Source organism: Homarus americanus, unplaced genomic scaffold (assembly GCF_018991925.1).
Source record: "Homarus americanus isolate GMGI-L3 unplaced genomic scaffold, GMGI_Hamer_2.0 scaffold6894, whole genome shotgun sequence".
Lineage (NCBI taxonomy): Eukaryota > Metazoa > Arthropoda > Malacostraca > Decapoda > Nephropidae > Homarus > Homarus americanus.
In genome coordinates this window covers 96,729-118,225 of record NW_024731872.1, presented here as the reverse complement: position 1 = coordinate 118,225, position 21,497 = coordinate 96,729, and the positions used below count along the sequence as shown (strand labels likewise).

At 42.5% G+C, this 21,497-nt stretch overlaps 1 protein-coding gene across 2 annotated transcripts in view; it reads right to left on the bottom strand.

Moving 5' to 3' along the window:
* LOC121868067 (insulin-like growth factor-binding protein complex acid labile subunit) overlaps positions 1 to 10,601 on the bottom strand; it is a 60,589-nt gene extending 49,988 nt beyond the window's left edge. For both annotated transcript variants that reach the window (XM_042368337.1, XM_042368336.1), the window contains exon 1: positions 10,123 to 10,601. Coding sequence is in view for 1 of the 2 variants with exons in the window: in XM_042368336.1 (XP_042224270.1) it covers positions 10,123 to 10,125 (3 nt within the window). In the remaining variant the exon portion in view is untranslated. The remainder of the gene's footprint in view (positions 1 to 10,122) is intronic.
* Between the last annotated feature and the right edge of the window lie 10,896 nt (positions 10,602 to 21,497).

Below are 21,497 nucleotides of genomic sequence, written 5' to 3'. Positions count from 1 at the left end.
AAACAACAACGGCTTAACTAGTACCACCATCACCAACTCCCCTAAATATTACATGGCCTTCACCACCCCCCCCCCATACTATCACCACCACCACACCTCACCACCACCACACCATCACCACCACTGCACTACCATCTCCCCCACACTATCACCACCACCACACAGGTACGGGTCCCAGATACCGCCCTCATATATAAATAAACACAATGCAGTTTCCAGGGCCCGTGCTCACAGGGAAGCGTCTCTTGTGTCACACCCTGGTACGATGTCTATGGTCTGCCTTACGCCGGCCTATGTGGTCGATGTAATACCCATACGCCAAATTGTTTTATACTAAACCAATTTACGCCAAATTATTTTACGCCAAATCAATTTACTCTAAATTATATTACGTTAAACTAATTTACGCTGATCAACCAATCAATAATTTTATGTCCAGTAGATTTACACCTATGCAACTTACGCCATCTTAGTTTACGCCATATCGGTCTTAACATAATGAGAGCCAAACCAATATATACGCCAGACTAAGTATCTAACTTACGCTAAACAGGTGTCGAAGTACAGGTATACGAAGGAGAAAAGTTCAGTGTTTCAGAAATGGTTCGATTTGTGTCTCGAAGCCTCAGGTAAAATGAGTCATGTTCTTGTTTGTTTCTGACTTGGGCGTTATTCTCTCTCTCTCTTTCTTTCTTTTTCTTCTCCCCGTCTCCCTTTCTCTTCCCTCCTCACCCTCTCCCTTGTCCCCTCTCCTCCACTTTATCTCACCACCATCACCTCTCCCACGTTTCTTTATCGTGTGATCTCCGTGTTGTCTATAGGAGGCCGAGAACACTTAACATCTCTCTTACACTTCACCCTCATGTCTCCCTCACCCTAAAATGTTCCTCACTTCTCCCTCACACTCCTTCCTCCACTTTTCCCCCCTCTCCAACAATCCCCTCCCTCTTCCCCCTCACACAACCTCCCCCTCCTCTTCTTCCTCTCCCTTCCTTCTCTCCCCTTCTACACCAGCACCACCGTCATCCCACCAGATCACCTCCGCCCCCCTACCAGGCCCAGTCACATCTCCCCATCCTCACATCACCCCCCACGAATCACCACTAATTCCCCCCATCCACCAGCTGCAATTAAATCCCCCCCTGTGCTTACATGCAATAAATCCATCATAGTGGGCTGATAAAACCTCGGTACGGCAAACCTGAATGTCCCATGGGCGTAATTAGACCACCTTTCCGATAATAAATTACTGGTTAAATTGAGAGTGTGCCGAATACGTGAGTGTGGGAGAGAACCCAATCTCAGGTAAGGTGAGATGATTGTGTCGCCAGGTAGGGCAGGGTTAGAGAGAGACACATGACTCGGTTGTAGGTATAGGAAGGGGGGAGTCACCCATCTACCAGGTTGTCATCCTGTGTGTTGAGCCATCGGTGACGTGATAATGTTGTTGCTGGTGTGTCTTTCGCTGGAGCTTGTATTTTCATCTTTGTTGCAAGTCTTAAGTGGTTTTAGTCTTTGCTATAATCTTCATATCAATCTTTGGCATAACTTCCATCCCATATTTCACCGCATTCATCGCCACAACATTCCTGTCTACCTGCATCGGCCGTGTGATGAGCAACTTCTCCCGTAGACACCCACGAGTTACAGATGCATCCACGAGAGAGAGAGAGAGAGAGAGAGAGAGAGAGAGAGAGAGAGAGAATATGCTGGTAGTGAAGGAGTGACATGGGCGGGGGACAGGTCTTGCGGTGGGCGCGAAGAGTGGTTACAGCGAGTGGTTAAGGTCGAGTTACACACAAGACACCCGGGGGCCTCTTACTCCTCCGTGACGCGTGTCCCTCTCTCCTCTCCTTTCCTTACTACTACTACAACTACCCTAGCTGAGATAGTTAAGTCACAGATCTATGCGACATTCAGTGACTGTTGCCTCATAGTCTACTACTACTACTACGACGACGACTACACCTCCAATCCCCCTCCTCCTACTACTACTTCCACGACCCACAACAATCACTCCCCCCCCCCTCACCACCAGCCTTAAACCTACTGCTGTAAACATAACACAGTTTCCGGTTCTCGTTGTGAAACTTGAGAATAACATTTAAAATGTCACTATTAATAACAACAAGGGGATGTATGGACCTCTACTCCCGCTTCTAAATATTAAATATCCTCAACCAAACAAATAGAAAGCTCTCTCTCTCTCTCTCATCTACACGAAGGTAATGCCGAGGTCGCTATGGTAAACAGCATCACACAGGGTAAGAGTCTCGTCGCCGCAGTATTATCCTCACCAAGACTTACCATTTAGTTGACCTTCGACGTAAAACTGAGTAAAGAATCGATGTCTTAAAAACAAAATAATAATAATAGAAATATAGCAGAACGTCCATGAAATAGATATAAATTAGAAATAATGGAAAGATTAAAAAACAAATATGAAGGTGAAATAAGACTAAGATAAAGATCGTAGATAAAAAAAAATATATTGTATAAATAAATGATTTTTATGACCTATTAACTGAATTGGGCCCATTGCTATTTAGGGCCAATTAGCCCCCATCAGAACCCATTAAAAAACTGAGGCCCCAATCCACATTACGTGTCTCTAGGACCCAATAGGATTGTATCCCAATTTTGGTGATGAAGTTGGTGCCTATTAAATCTTCGGGCCCATTTGAAAAGTCATCCTTGTCTTGACCATCTTCTGCCAGTAACACCTACTAGGGGGAGGTAAGGAGAATGTATAGAAGAAGTGAGGAGTAGGGGAAATGAGGGAGGAGTGGTAAGGAAGGGGGAGAAGGGGGAGGTGGGGGAAAGGAAGCGGGAGGACTTAGCCAATGGAGGAAGAGAGGAAGAGGAGTGGGGGGTAAGGAAGAAGGAGGAAGACCTTCATGTTCCGGACAATGCATAATCACTGTGCAAAAAGACCAAATGACGTTGACGAATGGCAGCAAGGTGATGAAGCAGGAACACAGACACAGAGAGAGAGAGAGAGAGAGAGAGAGAGAGAGAGGATAGGATGAGCGAGATAGGTCTAATAGATTGGAATGGGGAAAATGGGTCTAGCTTTAGTAAATAGAGAGGCAGGGAGGCAATATAATGGGGATAGAATATTGGGGTATTGTAGCTGAATGGGTTAAATTTAATTGGAGAAAGGCAGAACAATAGGTCCATAAGTTTAGTAGAGTGAAGTAGATCTAATAGGGAAAGAAGTCAATAGTCACTGATTTTAGTAGAGAAAGAAGATAGAGTAACAGATAGATAAATAAAGAGTGAGAGAATAATATCTAAAGGAGTAAAAACGGAATAAAAGAAAGGAATAAGAAGAAATCCGAGGAGGAGGAGGAGGAGGAGGAGGAGGGGGGTATGGAAGAAGAGAAGAACAAGATACAGTAAGTGCAAGAAGAAGAAGAGAAAGAAGAAGAGAAAGAAGAAGAAGAAGAGAAAGAAGAAGAGAAAGAAGAAGATGAAGAAGAGAAAGAAGAAGAAGAAGAAGAGAAAGAAGAAGAAGAAGAAGAAGAAGAAGCCACTAGACATCACAAGAACAGCATCACAGCTACAGGTCGCTTCCACTACTACTATTACTACTACAACACAACTTAGCAGACATACCTGGTAAAGAGGGAAGAGCCATCACCACACGCCAGTTCTACTCGTAACAGATCCCTTCCCTCCCTCCCTACACGCCATCTCCAGTCTGAATACGCCCCCCCCCCCAAGGGTTTTCAGCGATACGTCCGATTCGATTTTTGTTCCGATATATTTCTTTCTTTCTTCCTCGAAATTTCCAAATTTTGTTTTTCTTTTTTGTAAGTTCAAATTTTTTTTTTTTAGTTACCAAGATTTTTTTCGATTAGAAATTTCTTTTTGAGTAAATTTTGGGATTTTTTTGATAAGTTGAAGACGTGGTTTTATTTTTTAAGGTAAGATTGAGTTACTTTTTTCACACGTCCATGATCTTGAGTGAGGCTGACAAGTCCAATCATTTTTTTATCGATTCCCACGACATTCTGACAGGTCCGAAACGTAATGGATGACAAAACCGAACAAAAGGTATACAAGACAGAGAAGAGTAAACGGTATGCTTAAGGAAGATACAAAACAAATGAAGAAAGGGTGAACAAAGTGAAGACAAAACAGAAAATGAAGACAGATGTACGTAGTGAAGAGGAGGAAGCGGAAGAAGTGTACCCAGCAGGATACTACAGAAACGAAGAGGAGGGGGAGCAGTACGTTCCCAGGGCCAACAAAGAGGTACAAAGAAGGGATGGAGTAAGTGGGGTGGAGTGGGGTGGAAGGGTTGGAGTGGGTTGGAGTGGAGTAAAGGGGTGGGGTGGAGTAAAGGAGTGGGGTGGAGTAAAGGGGTGGGGTGGAGTAAGGGGTGGAGTGGAGTAAGGGGTGGGGTGGAGTGGAGTAGGGGTGGAGTGGAGTAAGGGGTGGAGTGGGATGGGGTGGAGTAAGGGGTGGGTGGAGTAAGAGGGTGGGGCGGAGTAAGGGGGTGGGGCGGAGTGAGGGGGTGGGGTGGAGTAAGGGGGAAGGTAGTACGGAGGAAGGCAACGTTGATACCTAAAATCACAAGTCTACTCAAATACAGGTACGACTTGAATACAGATACAGATACGACTCAAATACAGGTACGATTCAAATACAGGTACGACTCGAATACAGGTACGACTCAAATACAGGTACGACTCAAATACAGGTACGACTCAAATACAGGTACGATTCAAATACAGGTACGATTCAAATACAGGTACGACTCGAATACAGGTCGCCTCAAAAGCCAAGAATGTGGAAACGGAGAACAGTTGTAAACAAACAACATTAACGGGTACTGTTGTGTCACGAGGGGGAGGGGGAGGAAGAATAATAGGAATGAAAGAATAGGTGAAGTAGAAGAGAAAGATGCAAGAGGTGATTGGTGAGAAAAAAAGCCCACTTAAACCCAGGGAGGAGAATGAGAGAGGGGCGAGGGCAGGGAGAGAGACGGAGGGAGGGGACACTAGAGCGAGTACCAGTGTGAAGGGGTGAATACGTCGCGGGTCCTTCAAAGACCAAATGGGCCGTAGAGTGAGAGTCTTTGAAAGGGTGGAGAGAACTGAGACACTGAGAGAGAGAGAGAGAGAGAGAGCATATGAGAAAATTCACAACACTTAGTAATTATTAAGGGAAATATTTCAATGTATATCTTTTGAGTGTTGTTGTAGTTTACAAAAATAGGTGTTTGGTGAAGCTCTTGACTGTCGTAGTTAAAATAGGAAAGTTAACTAAAAAATACAAGTACCAGTATAGATTTGGGTGCACAATACGGGTGTACTAATGCCATCCGGTGCTTTAACTTACATACAAACAGTAATCTTGAAGATATTGTGGAAATCAGTCTCCGTCAAGGTGTACTTGTTTCCCTGCCTCAGAGAAGAGACATAATGCGAGCCAGATGTTTCTCAAGAGTGGTTTGTAGACTTGGCAATATTTCCCAGACTGTAACACCACCTACGCAATAGAGATCAGCGTTGTGAAAGAAAAAAAAAAGAAAACTTCAAAACAAAGCCTCTTCTCACTGTGTCGTTCTTCCTGGTCTTCCTAACATTCTTGACTAAACCCCCGACTTCCAAACTCAGAAAATTGTCTATATATATTTTCCCTCTTGTACTAAATTTACACAAAGTATCCCTAAAACTGTTGGTGTGTTTGAATTACCTAAAGATTAGCTCCCATAGCTTATTTCACCTCCTTTATCCAACCAAACGCTAACATAACATAACCACAGGTACTGACAGGGCGCTTAAACAGCAGGTGATTTAAGCTGGAGACTAATCTTCAGGTGATCTATGGCTTTCTCTTGTTTTCTATTTTCAGAGTTAATTAATTCTCAATCAATATTCTCGTCACGGAGGGGGGTGAGGGCGGAAGGAAGGGAGGTTTCTGTCACTGTTAAGAAATACTCTTTGAAGATTGTGTGTTGTCCTTCCATCTGGCATCTGTCTATGTCATCACAAGTGAACGTATAAGGGGGAAGGAAGGAAGGGTGGTGGAGAGAAGGGGAAGGGAACTGGTTCAGGAGGGAGTTGTGTCGTGTAAGGCGTGTCTCACTCGACCTTCCTCCCCGGGGACCTGTACTACGCCTCTCTTTCTCTTGGAGTAGGAAGGAAGGAAACTGGTAGAGAGAAAGATTAAGATTTTCCTATGCAACGTGGGGGCTAGTTTATTGTACACCCCTTTGCATCTTGTGCAAGGCGAAGCGCAAAAACATTACAGTGCCCAACAGTGAAGGGAAGCAGCGAAGGTCATGTTTGTTTTCTTTGACTTAGATGAAGGGTGAGAATGCTTGAGGGACCATTGGTGTTGTTAGCAATGTACACATAGTGAAGGAGAGTACATAAGGTGAATTTAGGGTTAATACTACATCACACAGACTTTTGATCTCGACTGTAGATGTGAAATTACGAAGCAAATATTTATCATACTAACACACAGACATAGACGAAGGATGGTGACGGAGCGTGAATTCCCTCTCTCAAACTGTCGATAACACTGACTGACCCGAGCAATGGATGAAAAGAGAGAGGATTTCGTACAGGTCAATGAATAATATCATTTCTTACCTAAATTTAAAATAATACTCATAAAGCACAGTAATATTATGTAATTATATCTTGTTTATAATAATGGTTTAAATTTGCCATCAAAAGCAGATTTATCATAACTGAAGAAAAAAAACCATACGCCCAACAGCAGTGTGCGAGTGGGCTCAGAAGATAGCTTGCTGGGGTTAGGAGAAAAAGTTCTTTCGTCTCATTAGTTGGTCAGTGAATCGAGAAAGATGATCATTGACTTGATATAACCCAACAAAAAATACCCCATTCGTTATCTTGCAGTGGAAGTTGCAAAAAAAAAGTGTTACGTTCTTTGCATATGAGTCCCACAGCTTGTTAATTTTTGATGAACAAGGAGTTATACCACATTGCCATTATACGATTTTATGACTAATAAACTGCGGTCATGAAGAAAGAGTTCAGGATGTGAATAATAAGCTGAGGTCATGTGTAGTAAGCTGAGATCATGTGTAGTAAGCAGAGGTCATGTGTAGTAAGCAGAAGTCAGGTGTAGTAAGCTGAGGTCATGTGTAATAAGCTGAGGCCATAAATGGTAAGCTAAGATCTTGAATAATATTAAGCTGAAGTCATGAATAGTAAACTGAGGTTATGAATAATTTTAAGCTGATTTCGTTAATAATAAGCAGAAGTCGTGAAGAATCAGCTGATGTAATGAATAATATTGTAAGTTTTAATCTGAATTCATGGATGATAGATATACCTGTGACCTCATTACTGACTTCACTCAAGCTGCCACTTTTGAGTTATGACTAACCTTATGACTGACTTCGTTACGGACATCACCAGTGATTACATTATTGATCTCATGTTTGACCTCACTATCGATGTCACCACGGACATCATTATGGACCTCATCACTGACATCACCACTAACATGGCCACTGACTTCGTTATTAACTTCCATCTCTGACGTCACAACTTGACCACTGACTCGATATTGACTTCATTACTAACCCCAATAATGACTTAATTACTGATACTGACTTCATCATTGACCTCATCACTGACTTTACATCAAACATCACCATATATATTTTTTTCAAGAGCATAATACCAACCTAACCTTGCATATATACATTTTTATTCCTGAATGTATACAACGTGGATGTATACAGTCATACACGGGATCCATCTTAACACTCAAGTATACATAACGATTGTTAATAAGTTAAATCACAAAAGTACTTAATACAAGGCTCTCCTCAAGTGTTTATAAGTAATGGCTATTTTTAAGTGTATTTGTAGCGTCCCATCATCACAAGTAGGCCAACTTTAACCTCATATGTGTTGGTAAGTAACATTTATTCTCAGCTTTCTTCCCGAGTTTCACTCCAGAAATAAATTGTGTAAAAAAAATCGATGTTGATATTTGCAGTTCAATTTTTCAACAGCGGTAGAAAATCTACACACACACACGCACATACACACATACACACACACATACATACATACATACATACACACACACACACACACACTCCTGGGACGGTATTTGGACCTCGGGATATTTACAAGTGTGTTGAAAATAGCTGGGGTGTGTGTGATCTTAGGGGGGGGGTTCATGAATCATTCCCTGCTGCAGTTGTTTTTGTTGAGTGTGTGTGTGTGTGATCTGGGTCAACGGGTGCAGAGTAAGTCAGCCATATAGCGGTAGAAGCTGTGAAACAGGAGGCACAACAAGCAGGTGCCTGCAGGAGGAGAGGGATCGAGTGGTTACCGGAGGGGGAGAGGGAGCGAGTGCTTACCGGAGGGGAGAGGGACCGAGTGCCCGCAGGAGGGGGAGTGGGACCGAGTGGTTACCGGAGTGAGGGTGGTGGTGATGGTAAGGATCTGAGAGGATTGAGAACTTTGTGATGCACTTAAGGTGGAAACGTTAGTGCTTAAAGGGAGTGTTTCCAGGGGTTAAGATTGAGTTAGTGGTGGCTAAAGGCATGAGGATATACTTACAGGATTGACAGAGTAACGATTAAATACTATAGAGTTAAGTGCTTGAAGGGAGGTAGTTAAATTCCTGTTAGAGGAAGCAACTGTAGGGCTGACTATACTGGAGGTTTGGGTTGAACGGCAGCGATAGGTGAAGGTGATGAGGAGTGAGTGAGGAAGCAAGATGATGTGGACGACAATGAAGAAACAGGACTATGGTTTAACCCTTTGAGGACGATGGTTTAACCCTTTGGGGACTACAGTATGGTTTAATCCTTTGAGGACGATGGTTTAACCCTTTGAGGATGATGGTTTAACCCTTTGAGGACGATGGTTTAACCCTTTGAGGACGATGGTTTAACCCTTTGAGGACGATGGTTTAACTTTTTGAGGACGATGGTTTAATCCTTTGAGGACTATGGTGTAACACTTTGAGGACGATGGTTTAACTTTTAGATCTTTAAGGACGTTAGTTGAGCTCTTTAAAGGCGGTGGTTTAACCCTCTCGGCCTAAGAACTGACAAATTTGACATAAACACAACTATAATTCCGCCGGAGCAGTCACACACATACACCGTGGGAAAGGAAAAGAATTATACGGGCATTTAGATAACTATTTCTGCAACAAAAATTTCATTAAAAGGGAATTAGCGCGGAAGACCGGAGGGGGGGAGGGACTTAATAGGAAGTAAGTGTGGGAAGTGCTGTGGATTTCCTGAACACTCGCTGCCAAAATGTTGTAGACGTTGCTCTTCTTTACTTTTTGCTCTGTTTTCTTCCTGTTTTTTTTTTCTCCTCAACTGTCAGACTGTGTTGTTTTGTAGATTACGTCACAGAAAGCTTCGTTTGGTTAATTACTTCTTTAAATACTCTACTATATGTTATCTGTTTATATTTTATTTTTTTATACCATACATCTGATACATTTCAAATAGCATACTCTTTGATACGTCGATATAACACAAATAACGAATCACTTGAAGATTAACCTCCCGAATTTATTTCACCAAAGATTAACAACAATAACGCTAACCTAATCCCCCCCCCCGCCCCAAGAAGCTTAGGGTGGTTAATCTTTAGGTGAAATAAGCTGAGGGGGAGCAAATTATCAGATAATCCCATAAAACAGTATACACAGATTAAATCTTTATAAAATATATAGGAATTATTAATACATATATCAGTTTACTCTAGAAGAAAAAAAACTTGGTGGTTTTAGTATATGTTGGTACGCTGCCACCCACCAACTTGTTTTATGTATAAATAAACCTTCATTCTCCTGTCGCAAGGTTACTCCCCTTCTATTAATACATGACATGAAGAAACACTACCAGTAACCTTATTTCACCACGGGCACGAGTCACTGGCCTCAATCTTGGCTCAGGACGACTGTTATCAGCTACCTATTTATTTAAAAAAAATTATAATTGACAATAAATGTTCGATGGCTGGGTGAATGTGTCCCAGTCCTAACAGATCCTAACCTAACTCAATGGTTAGGTTAGGTTAGGGTCTGTGTGAAGTAGAACTCATGAGTCAGGTCGCCGGGTGTTCTAAGCTGGTAATAGGGACTTACCATAGTGTCGTGGTGTCGGTGGCTGTCACTTGAAGATTTCCTCCCTGTTGCTGCCTTTCGCTCACTAGCTTGGCCAACTGCCTCTAACACTGGGACTCTTATACCTGGCGATCACTGTTTATAGGTCACACACACCCATAACTACACTCTCCGATTATCATTTAATTGTTGGCCACCCTCACCAGTCCAGTTCGCCCACAGATACGTTATTTATACGTAATCTGCATCGCGGAAAGATATCCTCGCGATAACAACTTTCGTATTATATGGTGGAAATTCTTCAGTTAGTATTACACTTTTTTTTTTAATAAATCCAAAAGTTTCCCTCAGCTGATGAAAATATAATGTGTGTTTCAAGTCGCAAGTTTTTATTGGATAAGTTTTGACTAGAAGACTCGCACAGCGTCGCCAATCATCACCACGCACACACAGCCCACGTCGTACAGACCGCCAGACTTCACCTCCTCACTGCTCGGTGGCTCTCGCGCTACTGAAGCCCTGGTCTGGCGGGCTGGCAGTGTCCGAAATTCTAGAGTTAAATCCACCACCGGAAGAACGTGAAAAGCTGGATAAATTTTCTCGTACAAGAATAAAACACATCTCTTAATTACTCTACTGTGGATGTTTATTTTGCTGTCTTTGTTTACTTTTAGTATTTGTTTTAATGAAGATAAACTCAACACGTATATAAATGGATAAGGAATTTTAGGCATTATAGACACCATCTGTAGCCATAATGGTCAGGGGTGGGTGAGGGGGAGGAGGGCGGGTCCTCTCTACCACAAAAATTAGTGTAGTGATTGTGATCTCTCTTATATTTCCCTGTGGTAGTTAATATCGTGGTGCCAGTGTGGTGGTGTTAGCCCGGTATTACCTACCGCTGGGCGTCTCCGATTTGATGCTGAAATGGTGATGGTGGTGGTGGTCGTAGTGACGATGGTAGTGGTAGTGGTGGTCATGGTGGTAGAGTTATGACAGAGAAGGAAAGAGAGAGATAAATTGACCAGGTAAATTTACCATACAACACGACCATCTGAGGTGTTGTGCGTCCCTTCCCCTCCTACCATCCTTCCCCTTCCTCTGCATCTCACCCTCCTTCCTCCCTTTCCTCCCCTCCCTCTCACCCTCCCTCCCCTTCCCTCACCTCACCCACACCCTCCCCAGCACCCTATCATCCCTTCTCTTCCCTTCCCATTCATCCTACCTTCTTTCCCATCCCTTCGTCTCACCCTCTCCCTATCCTCCTCACCCTCCCTCACAACCTCCTCCTCCTTCCCTCCCTCCCCTTTTCCTTCTTTTCCCCCCTCTCCCTTCACCCTCCCCTTTCCTCCTCCTCTCCTCCTTACTTCTCCCCTTCCCGTACATCTCCCCTCCTTTCATCCTTCCTTTCTTTCCCCTCACCCTCCCTCCTCCCCCTCCCCCTCCTCCTCCCTCCCCCCTCCCTCCCCTCCCTCCCCTCCCTCCTCCCTCCCTCCCCTCCCTTCACTGGTAAAATAATAAGAGCAAATTTTTTGTTTTAATATTTTTTATTCACAATTTTCTCTTCACCACGACGGAAAAAAATATGTAAATGTTTAACCTCTGACACACAAGAAATGATGGGGATATTTTTAACTCTTTTCTCTCTCACTGATGCCAGGTTTGAGAACTCGTATATTTTGTCCTTATTACACAAGAGCGGACCGCCGACTGAATAAAACGCGGGGGGCACCTCCAGTCGACCATGCTGTGAATGTGTACCTGAATTCCACTTTCATACAAGAGATAAAGAGAAAAATCTTTATTTTTTCTCTTACATTTTTTTATGCCAGCGTTGAGAACTTATCGAATTTGTTTTGAGAAATACGTATAATATTTCTTGGCCATAACGCGTCGGAGAAAGGTTATATATTCGTTGCGTTCGTTTAGTGACAAAAAAAAAGAATCACACGATTTATCTCCAGCAACTGAGGTATATAAATCAGGCTGAACTTGGCAGATATAGCGTAAAAAAAAAATATTCTTGTTATTTTTACGAGGTGTATTTTGTGAGTACTTGTATAGTCATAAGATTATGTGAGTGTGCAGTGTCCATTTGCCTGTGAACGGTCGTGTAGATTGAGTATGGGGTGGATTAACGTTGTCTTTATCTGAGTGAAGGTATGGGTGCCTATGATGCTTTTGAGTGTGTGTGTGTGTAATAATAATAATAATTAACGGAAGGCTGAAAATATACAGTTGCATAATTGGGGAATGGGTGAAGAGGAACAGGAGGAAGGGGAGGAACAGGAGGAAGGGGAGGAACAGGAGGAAGAAGAGAAGGAAAATGAGAAAGAAGGTAACTCTTGACCAGGTATTCGAGGTGGTAGGTACCAAAGAGGACAAATCACACTAGCGGTGAAATGATATTGAAAACCAAAAGACAGACGATATATGACGCGTTAGCCAGAAGATAGCTGATTCACCACTCTACCCAAACACACAACACCTCAATGGGATTAATGGAAGGAAGGAAGAATGAAGGGAAGTGAAAGAGAAATAGCAAGGAAAACTATAAATCGCTAGAGAAACACAGTAATAGATTGTAAATCAGTGTTGGGTTGTGAGCGAATGATAGGTTAAGGGGACACTGCCTTGATCTACCACTGCTGAAGGTTCGTTAGCAAATGTGATCATCCGAAGAAGACACCGTGAGATAAGAATCACTGGGCAATGCACGTAAAGTATGGGTGACTCTCTCTCTCTCTCTCTCTCTCTCTCTCTCTCTCTCTCTCTCTCTCACTAAAGAAACAGAAAGTGAAGGAACGAAACAGAGTGAGTGCAAGAAATACTAAATAAGAAAGAAAGATAAATATACAAAGACAACAGTTACCACAATCATACTGCAAATAATGGATTAAGTTACGGTTCTCAAAGGATTAAAAAGTAAACGTCGTCCATAAAAGGTTAAACAATAGTCATAAAAAAAAGTTAAACTGTTGTCTTCAAATTATTAAATTATCGTCTTTGAAGGGTTAAGTCATCATCCTCATGGGGTTAAACCATCGTCCTCTTGGAGTTAAACCATTGTCTTCAAAGGTTAAACCATCGTCCTCATGAGGTTAAACCATTATCTTCAAAGGTTAAACCATTATCATCATCATCATCATCATCATCATGGGTTTAAACCATCGTCCTCTAAGGGTAAAAACCATCTTCATCAAAGGGTTTAACCATAGTTATCAAAGGATTAAAGCCATCGTCATCAAAGGCGTTAAGCCATCGTCCTCCAATGGTTAATTAAATTATCGTCCTTCAAGGGTTAAACTTAAACTATTTATAACAAGGCCAATTCACCCGACGGATGAGTTGTTAAGCCAAGCAGAGGACGCGGCGTCACTTTAACCTGCTCGTGTATCAAGACAACGGCAGATTTTGTCTCCCAGTGTACTGTTTCGGAGGCCACCACTAATCCGTGTTTGGAGGTCTAGATTAATCTGATAATTCGTGTATGATTTAAGAAGGCAGGGAGACAGAGAGAGAGAGAGAGAGAGAGAGAGAGAGAGAGAGAGATAATCGATAGGTGAGATGAACGGAGAGATGTTTTAGAGATATGTAAAATCAATGTTTGAATAAGGGAGGGAAGGAGAGGGGGGGAGGTAGAGAATCGATTGTTGGAGATGGGAAAGATATGTGACTTGGGTTGATGTCACACACACACACGCACACACATTACACAAACTGGGAACCCAATCATATGTTCCGGTCGGGAATCGAGGCTGTGGCCAATCACCTGCAAAGGATATGACCAACCAGCAGAACTACGACGGCATAACTATAATTATATACATTCTGAAGACCCTGGTTCATGACTTGCTGGTGAACGTTAAGTTGTGTCTGTGTGGGTGGGTGTGACGTAAATAATGATAGATAAGAACTATGTAAAATTGCAAGAACGATCCTTATTAATCTATATGTTGACCACAAACAGACTTACTCAGGTAGGTTTAAAGAGAATAGTTCTACGAATTACTGAAAGCAACTTAAGGGATAATAATGAATAAATGGCATAAGAAGTGTGTGCTCCCCCAAAAAAAAATATAATCATTAACCTTGTAAACATCAAGGAGCATGATACAGCTCTAAAGATTCACCTGGTTTGGGATCCTTCTAAGACACCTTGGCGTGTTTACCTGTGGATCCGTACTCCACTGAAACTCTACCCGTGAGCAATGGGGCGACGCACTTTTAATTTCACCCTTTTACTGATAACATCAACCTATTTTATGTCAGTCGATATTCTATCCACTGAGTTCGGTCGTCGGTGGGATAAGACAAAAAAAATTCAGTTGTCTTCCGACCGACTTGAGCTAATCCTATTTAGTCATTAGCTAGGTCCTGCGTCCGGGGCCGGTATGTCTGCCCTGTCCCCCCACCTCCTCCCACTACTCCCCCCAACGTTCCTGCTTCCTCCCTGATCCTCCTCAACTCCCAATTTATCTCATACCCATTTCCTCTGTTAATCCTCCATTTCCCTCCAAAACACTCCTCCCTCTCTCCCCCTCTCCCCCCCTCTCTCCCCTTCCTTTCCTCTCTCCCCTTCCTTCATCTCCCTTCCTCCCCTTCCGTCTCCTTGTTTCCCTTCTTCACCCTTCCACTCACCACCATACAACCACCGCCAACACCCATTCACTACCACCACTTCCACCATCACTGCCACCATTACCACCACCACCTTACAACCAACTACCATATCTTCATGCTAATCCCAGCCAGTCTGCCTTATACCTGTACTTTACACTCCACCTCGACTAATTGTGCCACGTACACCTGCAGTCAGCCAATTAACTTACCACTCGCCACCACCAATCACAGGTACCTTGAGCCACCCAGGTGAGCTGTCGTAATGATCAGTGTCTAGGAGTCCTCAATCATGCCAGAAACCATCACTAGCACCTCACCGACAGCCTATAATGCAAATGCCTCTTTGTACTCAAGCAAAACACACCTGTATGAAACACCTTCCAGCTAGGTCACTTTACTTCCCAATTAAGCACCTGTTTAAGTAGCCGCGAGCCACTTATTACATAGGAGGAGCTCGCAAGCCAAGTGTGGTAATTAACTAATATCTCATCTCGGTAATCTTAAGGCTGGTGTGATTCCCAAACGCGTTGGTCCAGATTATACTTGTGAAAGAGTTCCGATTTTGCAAGATGTTTCCCCAAGGCGTCGAGTTGAGGCAGATATGCGTCTATCATCATTACTGCCGCCTCGTTATTAATCCATGAACTCCGAGGTGCATTAATGGGTAAGATTCTGAGATAATCGTATTTTTTTTCGTCTCTGAAACATAATAGTTTATACGGTTGGGTGGTATTGAAGATCATGTTTACCAGGATCACTGCCAGGTTCTGCTGACCATCACTTACTGCCCGGCCCCTACTTCCCGGCCCTTAATGCCCGGCCCTTATTGTCTGGCCTTCACTGCTCAGCTCTTATTGCCCTGCCCCCACTGCCCGTCCCTCACTGCCCGGCCCTTATTGTCCGGCCGTTATTGCCCGTCCCTCACTGCCCGGCCCTAATTGGCTGTCCCTCACTGCCCGGCACTTATGCCCAACACTCACTGCCCGTCCCTCATTGCCCGGCCCTTATTCCCCGCCCCCTATTGCCCGGCCCTCACTGTCCGGTTTGCAGGGACCTAGTTCTGCTTCATTTTCTTCTTGAAGGATGGAAAATATGTGACGAAGGACTCTCATGTGATGTATGTAGTGTGTGGAGTGGTATGTTGTGTGATTCGGTATGTGGTGTGGTGTGTGTTGTGTGGTGTGTGTATTGTGTGGTGTGTTGTGTGGTGTGTTGTGTGGTGTGATGTATTGTGTGGTGTGTTGTGTGGTGTGTTGTGTGGTGTGTTGTGTTGTGTGGTGTGATGTGTTGTGTGGTGTGATGTGTGGTATGGCTGGTGGTGTGTATGTTGTGTGGTGTGCTGTGTTGTTCTGTGGTGAGTAGTGTGTGTGTTGTGTTGTATGGTGTGTAGTGACTGGCGGGTGGTGGCTAGATAATAAACAGTGTATGTGGTAACAGTCAACAATCACAACATACTTGGCCGCAGTCCCATCACTCCCAACCATAAACAACAACAACATCAACAACACCTTCTAAATTATTATTAAAAATGTCAGCTGACGCGCCTGGGCACCACACACCTCTGCCAACAACTATAATCACAGCCGTGCCAAGCTACTCCACGTCCTCCTGCATGCGTGCGTAGTAGAGGACTAAGGATGCTCATGTGTATAGCGCTATTCATAAGTGTGCAAATAAACAATAGGTATTCTGGCACGGGCCGTAAAAACAAAGACGCATCACCATCTACACCCGAACACCTTATTAACACTATTGGAAGGGGATAATGTAAGTCTTAAGTAATGTTTGTGGTGTCCTGTTTGTACTCTGAAGATTCATTTTGTATGCTATTGTTTATGTCTGTTTCTGATGAACAGGATACAATAACGAGAGATATTGTTTACCCAGACGTACGGAAATCAACATCCAAAAATCTCTCTCTCTCTCTCTCTCTCTCTCTCTCTCTCTTGCCCGCGTAAATCTGGTGTTACGATGTGTAAAAATAATAATAATAATAATAATAATAATAATAATAATAATAATAATTAACGGTGTGCGTGTGGGTGGGGGATGATGCCCGTGTTTGCTGCAATATTAGGTTGTTGTTGTTTTCTCTCTAAAGCCTATTTTATGTGGTCTTCAATATTATCAACACCACACCAGCTGAAGTATAAACCTGATTTTTTCTGTGATCAGTCTTCCTGCTTGATTTACGTGTAGTTGCATGATCTAGAGTCATCTAACCTAACCTAAACTATCTAACCTTACCTAAGCCCACCTTAACCTTAACGCTAATCTAACGCAACTTAATCTAAGGTAACCTAATTTAATTCTCCCTGGTTGGTGTTAGGATGTCTAATCTTCAGATGATCTAGATTCACCATTTTGCAAAGAATAGATATAACAAAGCCTGTCAGTTCCACATCTGCGTCAGCGTATACACCGAGTGCTTTTTCTTGTTCTTTCTGATTCTTCTTCATTCTTATTCATCTGTTTCTTCTTTTTCTTCCTCTTTTTCCCTTCGTCCCTTCCTAACTCTTCTGTCATCTTAATGGATTGGGAATAACTCTCTCCTGGCACCTACAAGACAGGGTGGTTCAGGAAAAGAAGAAAAAAATGACGAAATCATTTGTGGTCTACAAGGTTAATACGATACTGTTGTGCTATGCCTCGCCTGAAACTTGAACTGCCCACTCTGTTCTCCCTCACCCCCTAACTTCTCCCACCACCTTGCGCCTACATTCCAGCACGCTCATTCCCTGCATGTTTTCCTACCTGCGTGTCTCTGTTCCAACACACCTTTTTTCTCCAGGTCTTTGCATTTCCTTAATTATGACTTATGTTTACCTGTACGTATGATCGCCCTAAATACGAGTACACTCAGAAGGCCGTGTGAGTGCGTGTGCAGAAGGCCACTTGCCCGCACATCTCCACAATCACTAGATAACCACAGATGTCACTTCACCACATGCACCTTCCTAGTCCAGTGTTGTTGTGGGGTTTTTTCTTCAGTTTTCCTTTTAATATGTTTTTAATGGCGCTTTTGGGACTATGCTTGGTTGAATCGACTAACTGCTTACCACTGTTTATATACCTGCACTGTCTTATGTCCAACACCAATGAAAACCTGTATGACAATGTTGCCGAATTAATATTTCTGTCTGTCTTTGATGCACGCAACTGATTTATTTTTGAACACTTGAAGCTTATTTCACCTGAATATTAACCACCTAAACGTAAATCTAACCTAACCTAACTCAACCTTAACTAACTTAACCTAACATAAACTGACTTAACATGAAAATGGAACCGAGATTGCACAAAACCTATTAGAACCTGACCTAGTCTTACTACCAAACGTATCTATTCTCACCTAACTTCCTAACCTAAAAAAACCCAATCCAATATAAATCGTAATAAACATGCCCGGTGAGATTGTCGTTGGTTTATCAACACGTAAACGAAGGCCGCAGACGCTCCAGCATAGCAGACGATGTGAACCAAAACACGATTACCATAATTACGGTAAATATTTATTTATTTGCCCACAAAGAACGTAACGACGTGATATTACTGCCATGTGATCAGTGGTCGCAGTGTTTTTTACTCAGTTATTTCCCTCTTGTTTAATGCCCTGCTCACTAACAAGTAATTTTTGATCGAAGGATGGGTTAAAAAGAAAAAAAATACGACAATATTGTCGCTCCATTTTATTATTCAGTATCACCTAAACAATATTTCCTGAAAATTTGGTGTATTTCCATAAAGTCCTTCTGGTGCTAACTGTCTCCTCCACCGTTACCTAAATGTTATAACGCAATAACAAAGAACATACTAACCTCCAGAAAGGCTATTAAGCTGATAAGAGGTGAAATGATATATTAATTAAAAAAAAATATCAGCCAAAATAGAGTAGGTTCCCATATAAACAACTCGTTCTCACTTATGTATCGTAATAGAAAATGTAGATGGGTAACTTAAATAATTGACAGCTTGTTAAAGTTTACTGAAAGACAAGTTTAAATGACATATCTAAATCCTTACTTTAAACTATTAACAGCATCATTTAATAGCCTTAAGTCGGTCACGTCTCTGTTACGCACTGTTGGCAAGTACTGGGCAATGCACCGGCTCCTGAATGTATCTGAACCTGCTCCCGTGTTGGTCAAGTATGGTCGTAAAAGAACTCACACTCAGTGCCGTCACAACACTCACTGGCAGGTTGTTCCAAGAGTTCACAACTCTCACTCCGAAAAAGCTTGCCTTCACAGTTTTCTGGACTTGTGGCTTCTTCAATCTTGAGCTGTGACCCCTTGTGGAGCGGGCGTCCGCCAGCTCCAGGTATGGAAACTCGACTGAGATATTTATACACCTCAATTAAGTCACCCCTTGCCCGTCTGTAGTACCGTATAAGCTAGGCAGTAGTAGGTGATCTAATCTCTCTGGATAACTGAGGTGCCGAAGTGCAGGCCCAGTCTGGTGGCCCTTCTTTCGTCATTCTCATTCAACTGATAGTCCCTAGCATATTTCGGGGACCAGAAGGGGCGACAGTAGTCCAGATGGGGAAGCACTTCACTCTTGAAGATCGTTACATGGGACGCACTGTCTAGATATCAGAACGACCTTCTTATAAGACCTACTAATTTAGTTGCTTCATTCACCTTCTTCTCACAATGGCCCGAGAACTTCAGTCGATTGTCAACATACACACCCACATTAGGTCTCTATTGGTGCAGTTTCTCCGTCCCATTGGGGCAGTGGTACGACCCAGGTGCATCCTCTTACACTTCGTGACATTGAATCTTAGCAGCCATTTCTCCGGCCACTCTTAAAGCTCACAGAGATCTTTCTGCAGCTCTTCGCAGTCTGTTTGGTTCTTAATTTCCCTGAATAACTTGGCATCGTCCGCAAACATTCGTGTGGAGGAGTGTATAGCTTCCGGCATGTCATTTATTAAACAAACAAACAAACGAAAACGGGCCCAATGCACTGCCATGTGGTACCTCGCTTGTGGTGAAGTCTGGCAGCTCGTTTCGTTGAAAAAGTTTCCCGTCCGAAAGTCCATGTAGTGTTATTTTACCTATGTTTGTTCACATGGAGTAATACCAGCAATATCTTGGAATAATTTTAAAACATGGTATTCTGTGTTTTAATGTATACAAATTATAATGCATGTGTGTGTGCTATCAATTTCTAAATCTATCTCGACAACTAAAACGAATTCCCCTTGAAATTTCTGGTGACAAGGCCTGTTATATATACAAATATTGTAGGTGTACAGTTCAGTTAACTTGAGTACAAGGGATAGTGTACACAAGGACTGGTGTACAAGAACTAGTATACAAGTCGAGGAACCAGTCCAATAATAATAATCAAACCTATGATAATTTGTTTGTTAGGCGAACGCTTTACCGACTGACACACACCCACGCACACACAAAGAGGGTCTCTCTCTCTCTCTCTCTCTCTCTCTCTCTTGCCATGCATATTAAAGATAACTGCAAGATAACTGTTATTAATTCTTAATTCTTTCTTCTCATATAATCATAGTCATGTACATAAACACACTACAAACTTATTTACTGAGTTTTATACTTTCAATTTCTCGCCTCGGATGGCATCTTGCGTACCTGTGTGTGTTTGTGTGTAGACATAAACAACGTACGTGATTGGTTACTTTAAACTCCCGATATTTTACATCCTGTGATTGGTTAAACGCCCGATATTTTGCGTCCTGTGATTGGCTATTTTAGACTCCCGATATTCTACATCCTGTGATTGGTTATTTTAAACTCCCGATATTCTGTGCCCTGTGATTGGTTGATTTATCCATGGAAATTTCCCAAAAGTTTCGGGAAAGTAATTTGTACTTAATGCTCTTCGGTAAAGTGAAAGTATAAAATGTTCTCCTAAAATGTACTTAAATTAAAGTAAAAGTTGTTAAAAAAAAATCTGAAAAGTCCATCCTGAAAAATGTTATCTTAGAGTTGGTGTTTGGTTCTGTTGAGATGTTTGTGATAGCGACAACGTTTCATCTTTGGTTTATAAGGTGTCTCATGTACACTTGTTTCGAGGAGTTCCCTTACGTAAATGTCACCTACATCTTCTAGTGTGACGTTGTGTACATCTACATCTTCTAGTGTGACGTTGTGTACACCTACATCTTCTAGTGTGACGTTGTGTACATCTACATCTTCTAGTGTGACGTTGTGTACATCTACATCTTCTAGTGTGACGTTGTGTACACCTACATCTTCTAGTGTGATTCTGTGTTCACTCTTACATCCACTTTTACTAGCGTCTATTTGTACAGTTTTACATATATATATATTTTTTTTAATTTTGCCACTTACAGCAGCTAGTTTATTGTGCCCCCCATACTCATCCTGTGAGCTGTAGCACAAAAGGATTACAGAGTAGAGTTCACAAAGGGTCTGTATAATTAACCTCCGTGGTTAGGATATTATGGCATCGAATGTTACAGAGTATTTCAAATAAATTGTTTTAGTTCTGTACATAGAGGGTGACTTATTCACAACTGCGTGAGTACAAAAGTGTAAGGCAATATGTCTGGCCGCACACTTTGTTATTCACATTTGCGTAAGAGGTATTCAAGCACATGTGTGTTTGGTTCTATACATGGGAAATTATATAGCTACTCAGTGCAAAAAAGTGGATACACTCTTAGAATGTCAGCTATCTTGCGAGTAGAGATAAAGTGTTGTGCCATTTCACACACAGTGTGCTTGGATATACTGCCAGGGGTACTTATATCCTAATCTTAATCTAGCAGT